The sequence below is a fragment of the Rhipicephalus sanguineus genome, chromosome 8 (assembly GCF_013339695.2).
Source record: "Rhipicephalus sanguineus isolate Rsan-2018 chromosome 8, BIME_Rsan_1.4, whole genome shotgun sequence".
Classification (NCBI taxonomy): domain Eukaryota; kingdom Metazoa; phylum Arthropoda; class Arachnida; order Ixodida; family Ixodidae; genus Rhipicephalus; species Rhipicephalus sanguineus.
This window is the reverse complement of record NC_051183.1, coordinates 48,147,590-48,153,589: the sequence shown is the minus strand read 5'-3', so window position 1 is coordinate 48,153,589 and position 6,000 is coordinate 48,147,590. Positions and strand designations below refer to the sequence as shown.

Here is a 6,000-nt window from a genome sequence, read left to right as displayed (position 1 = left end):
TATTTTAATTTGAAGTTTGGGCCCGACGAGGGCGCCCCTACATAAAAAGTCAAATAGCGCGAATGGCGGCCACCACAACGTCGCCATGTTATCCTAACGCAGAGGTTGGTAAATCCACTCCCGGTGTTTGAAGCTGGAACTCGCCGCGGTCGATTTTTTCGCCCTCTGCGGCGATCGCTGGAACTTGAGACTTTCCGGGGCCTGCTACTACTACGACGACGACGACTACGAGGAACGAACGGGTGCCGCCTTAAGGAGCTTCGCCCCTAAAAAATGCCCCCACCTCCCCGAAGGGAATCGTGAGGAAATGCGAATGCATTTCTTGCGCCGAGAGTACACGGCGTAGTAATTTTAATGGCGTAAATAAATGACGCCGTCAGACATTCGCCTTCACCGACTTGTGCCATCGCCTTGAGAGGCGCCCACCCAGCCAGCGAACGGTTGAGAGTGAGGCGCGCGCTTCACTGCAGTGGACGGGAGAGTGGGGCTCAGGGAGGAGAGAGAGCAAAGGGCGAGAGAAGGAGCGGCGAAGCACTGCACCTACCCTCTCCTACACTTTCTCCACGCACACTCTCCTACACTCTCTACACTTTCTCTACACGAGCTCCATGCGGGAGCTCTCATCGCGGGAGCTCTGCCGAGCTCCCGCGATGCGAGCGCCCTCACACGCCAAAGCGCGCTCCTCCTCTCCACTCACTCTCCGCTACTCCGCCCGCACCACCTGGTCCGGTTGCTAGGGGCGAGGATAAGCGCGCGCGCCCGCAGCTGTTGCTATGGGAGAGGGAGTGAGAGCGGAGAGATAACCCCTGCCGGCGCGCGGACACAGACGCCTGACATAGCCCGACTAAAGGGCGAGACAGACGGTACGATTTTTCATGCGATTCGACGTCCGACACGGCGGAGGGGAAACCGGAATGGTGACCTTTCATAGCATCGTACAGCCACCATTCCCTCTCCCCCACCGCCGCGTCGGCCGTCGGATCGCATGGAAAATCGGACCGTCTGTCTCGCCCTTAATGCATTCGCATTTAAAAGAGGAGGTTGACGGCGCGACGAGGGTGCGGTGGCGTGGATAAAACAGCGCCGCTACTTTCCAACATCTAGGGGCTTTAGCGTCCGTGGGCCCTTTGCGCCGTCTCGCGGGTGATGGTCAAGCAGCTGAGGAAGCTCCAAGATGTGCGCATCACAAATGGTAAATGGTGTATATAAATGGCTCACCGTTAGTCGGCTGTAGGATTTACGCGTGGCGACCGAGCAGCTAAAGCCATTGCACCGTGGAGGAGAAGGCGCAGGATCGAATCCCTAGTCCCACTGAAAGAGAAGTTGTTTTATTATTTCCTAATTTGCACCTGCCTCGAATTTTCACTCACTTGCAACGCTGATTTTTCGCTCACAACCAAAGACGCCGCCGCCAACGCCGACGCCGGAATTTCTGCGACAGGAGCTTTTTAACGCTATCGCATTATTACTGTATGAGACGCTACCCTGTAAAAATAAGTGTATTGGGTACAACGGGATCATTTTTCAACATAGTGTACCATTCTCAAAGATATGTAAGGCGAGTAAAATATTTTAAAAACCATCAAAAATCTGTATTGCACATCATTTTATTGAATAAACAGAAATATATACTGATAGCGGCTTCTGTTGACAATGACTCCATTTATTTGTGGACAGGAATTGTAAAGAATAACAAGAAATAGGGGCAACCCTATACATGCGAACAACAGCCAAGCTAATTAAAGTGTATAATGATTGCGTAGGACGCAGATCAATAGGCACATTAGTCTAGGCACAAAAGCGGCGGCAACTCTTCATTGCAGGCAAAGTATTCGATGTCATCTGACCGCGGCACATCATAGCTTTAAAAGCGGTATCGTGTATTTACATCACGATTCAGGACAGCCTTAAGCATACGTGACCCGTATATGTCTGTTATCAGAGTTGCCCAATTACTTCAACGATTTCAGTTACTCTGTGTTCAGCAGCCTTGGCCGAGCAAATTGGTCAGCAACATGGATGCATGGGCATGAGTAAGGGCACGTCTCAGGCGTTAATAAAAAAATCTGAAGCACACTGCTAGATGGTCGTCCTGAAGGCTTCCGGCGCCTTCAAGATCCTCCACGCCAAAGCGGTTGGTCAGAAATGCCCCAGATGTAGCGCGATAAAGATCGTGTTCCACGCCTTTCCATCCTCTATTGAGGAATGCCAACTTGATCCTTTTGGGGGACGCTAGGAGTGTACCGCGCTGCCTTGTCAACATAAAAGGCCAAAATTGAAATTGCTGTGTGTCATCGGGATGAGTAATTATTTGCAGACATAACATATATCTATCGTCAACATCCACCTCTATGCCGAAAGACAAAAAATTACTGGCTTTAATATGGTATGCGATCTTCGACCATTTGCTGAAGCGCCACACGACTCGGGCGGGAAGTTTCAGTTCATTTTTAATGACATGGACGATACTTTCTACTTCAAAACCGTGTTGATCAATGAGCGCTGCAGGAGTGCGTACGCGGAGGCTTGGGCCCTCTGTCAATGCATAGCCCTTGCTAAGCGCTTCAGCTAGTTTTCTGGAAATGCCTGCCACATCCTTCTGTTGCAATTCCAAGCTTCGAACAGATTCCTCACGCTCCATATTTTCGTGACGGGTCGCTGTCTCACAGGACCACCCCTCATCGGCGGTCCTTTTGATTTCGTCTAACTCCGCGCAGAGCCTCTCTCCGAAATTCTTAAAGTCCACACTTTGATTCGCGCGTCTTTCTCTGCTTCTGTCTGCCTCAATCAATGCTTGCCGCGTCAACTGTGACACCTTCCCCACTTCATCTACCATCGCCAAAAGGGGGTTCTGGTTGTCTTCATTGTTTGCTGTTGTGTCCCGAAGACTCGACAGCAATGACGCATCATTCTGGCTTGCTTTTAGAAATGCCGTCTGTAAGGAACGAAGACCTTCTTGAAGACATTGCACATCCTCTGAAACATCCTCGCTATGCCGCATTCTCGACTCTCTGTGCAAGACGTAGTTGGCACAGTGTGATTCAAGGTGTGCGATGATGTCTCTCCGAAGAACCGTCGATGAACACTTTGGGCAACACGTGCAGTGGTAGGCGCAGTCTCGGTGAAAGTGCTCTGCTATGCTTGAAACATCAGTGATGGTCTCGCAACCGTTTCTTCTGTTCCAGCAGCTGACCTGTAAAGACACAATTGTCAGTCGTTTCTTGATTATGAAGGAACGCGATATAAGGAGCACATCGCGACCCATTTTACTCTACTGCCTCTAAAAGTTAAAGCAAATGCCCTAACAGGATAACATTGACCCTGCAAACGCCACTCGCACTTTCGCGTCGCGGCCGTCGATGCACAGCCCTTCTCACGCTGTCGTGGGGCCACCGTGCGCTGGTAATCCAAAAAATACAGTCAACTGCTGAAAAATATGTCATATTTATCGGAAATGTCGCGTCTTCCGACTGGTATTTCGGTGTTGTCGTCATTTACCTCATTTTGATTCAGTAGCTCTTTAGTAAGCTCGCCCGCGAAATGCAATCAAGAGTGTACTCACTTAAGAAGACAGCAGACCACAGCGCAAGAAACTACACACATGCATATTCTACATGCTTCCAAAGGTCTGTGAAAACCCCTAAAAACTTCCAATATCGCCGGCTGCCTCTCATGCCACCCAGCTCCTGGCCTTCTGAAGTATTGAAGGGAAAATTGAGTGCCCATGTTATCTTCTGAAGCCTGTTCCTGCTTATCGAAACCGTTGCGGTGGTCTTTTTTTTTCCACGGCGTCGATTTGCTGCACCAAGTTGTACCCCGAGTACGCCCCGGTTATAGAATCTCCTATAAACCTGCCGTCGAAAGCAACCGTTTTCGTGTGAGTGTTTATATATTGGCATATACTGTAGATAATTAGGCATTTAACACGCTGAAGATGACTATAGTATTTAGCATTGGATAAGAATAGACAAGATGGACCACGCTTTCTGAAGTACGCTTTGTTATAAATGCAGCCCAGATTGCAATGTGTATGCGGAAATGGCCAGGACTATTATCTGCAACTTTCTTATACTACGTTGGTGGGAGCTACTTCAGAAATCTTTAAAAGGGCACCGACATAAGATTTTGAGATGTGTCCATCATTCGATTGTTCGGTATGCATAAGAATTTTAACAAATTTGATTGGCGTACATCATCTATAAGTTAATGCATTTCGAGGGCAAGGAGCATAGGGAAACTCCACGGGGCTTTCAGCACACTGCGACATCGGCATTACTGTGACGTGTTAGGTGTGGCCCATGCCATCCTGAGTCACGATGCGCTATTAGCGATGACATGCTTATCCGAGTATTCTTACCGTGGAGCCGACTGGCGCTGACGCCTGGAAATAATTTCACTCCTGTCGCTCTCCTCACTCAATATGCGTCATCTTTGTCAAGCCGCTTCGAATTATTTCATCAAGTCACGAGATGCAAACCACAAAGAAAAGGCGGGCGAAAGGAAATTGGATGATTTTATGTGTGCTTATAACTCAGCATGTCAGAGAACTGTTTTGAGCTGCAGTTGCGTTGTTCGACGCGCGGAAAAGCGGTAAGAGTGTGTCGTTTTATTACGCGTAGGGTACACGCGAACGCGAGCAGAAGCTATCAAAGTGGTGAAGCGTATAAATAAATGTCATCGCTAACAAGTAACACGCCGGTAGCATTAACAGAGAACTTTAGTTCGTCCATAGAGTTCTTTGCGTTAGCGTATTACCGGATTACTGCAGCCATAAATGTGAGAGGCCGAATAGGTAAGGCCATCTGGTGGTGCAAATAAGAACGGCGTCCATTTTCCTTTCGACCGAAGGATCGAAGCAAAAATGATTCGCACCGTTGCGACCCGGGGCGATTCTATGTTCCAGAATGTTGCCGTCATTACTTGCCGATGCATTTGACGACAACGATGGTGACGCTGTGGACAATGACACGACTGCATGTGTGCGCCGAAGAGAAGAAATGTCAACTGAGCTTCGCGCCACTCCTTTCTGTGGCCATGTAATTAGTTGGGTAGCGGTCTGGAGGGTAGCGCGAGGAAGCGCTGCCAGCGCTAAAAGTTGGCGGACTTGCCACCCGTTTTAAATTGTGCTTCATATCTGCTCATATGAATCAATAAGACAGATACTTATTAGTCCCTCAATTGCATTTTGGGTCGTGAGTGGCTGCTAGAGGGTCAATAACTACTCGTGCTTGAAAAAAATCGTCACATGCATAAATGCAAATGCAGAGCCGAATGCGGTTAGATCGATTAAAAACTTCGTCACGTGTCTCCTACCTCACACCTCATCATTTTCTCCGCTGGAAACTCCATCCAATGGACTTCTTTTTCTGGACACAGCTCTCCATCGAGGAAACAGACATGGCTGCCTATTGACTTCCAGTGCTCGTAGCAGGGTTCGCACAAAACATGGCGACATGGCATGAAGGCGGTCTTCCTAGCAACCACTCCGCAAGCACTGCACACTCTGATGTCGTCGACGGGTTTCACGAAGTTCAGTGTGCTCCAGTCGAGGTTTTCGGAAAATCCATACACAGTGTACGAATGACCCTCTGGAATCATGGCGAATGGTGACCATACGGGAACCGCCTTCTTTGCTTTCTCCGGGGAAGTGCGACGACGACTCCGTATATCTAGATATCGCGGTTGGGTGCTTCGCCTGGATGCTCCGATTCGCTTTACGTCAATCGCGTAGCTATGACAACGACTCCAGCCATGTGTACTCAACCGATAGAACTGTTCTTTTGTCGCCAGGCGAGGTTTATCGCATGACGCACCGACGAACGCTTACCGGTGGAAAAAAGTAACGGAGCAACTCTTTGTGTATGTTTGAAGTAAAGGCGAACAAGTGGAGCCTACGCGCTTTCAAAGAATGATTTGCCTTTTCAAGAAGGCCTGGGTAATGAACGTTCTAATTAAAACGACGTCCTCCCCCTTGTCGAAGACGTCTATGCAGTTGCGTCA

The 6,000-nt window shown here is 49.0% G+C and overlaps 1 protein-coding gene across 1 annotated transcript; it reads right to left on the bottom strand.

Annotated features, from left to right (window-relative positions):
* Positions 1–2,053: 2,053 nt before the first annotated feature.
* LOC119403203 (uncharacterized) lies at positions 2,054–5,635 on the bottom strand. The gene is made up of 2 exons (XM_037670149.2): positions 5,314–5,635; positions 2,054–3,193 (listed from the first exon to the last, which is right to left on the bottom strand). The coding sequence occupies exons 1-2, from the start codon at positions 5,596–5,598 to the stop codon at positions 2,054–2,056; spliced, it is 1,425 nt and encodes a 474-aa protein (XP_037526077.1). The 5' UTR covers positions 5,599–5,635.
* Positions 5,636–6,000: the final 365 nt, after the last annotated feature.

Coding starts and splice junctions, on each gene's coding strand:
- LOC119403203 (XM_037670149.2), bottom strand. CDS start 5,598: ATGATTCCAGAGGGTCATTCGTACACTGTGTATGGATTTTCCGAAAAC. Junction 3,194..5,313: donor AGAAAATGATGAGGTGTGAG/GTAGGAGACACG, acceptor GTGTCTTTACAG/GTCAGCTGCTGGAACAGAAG.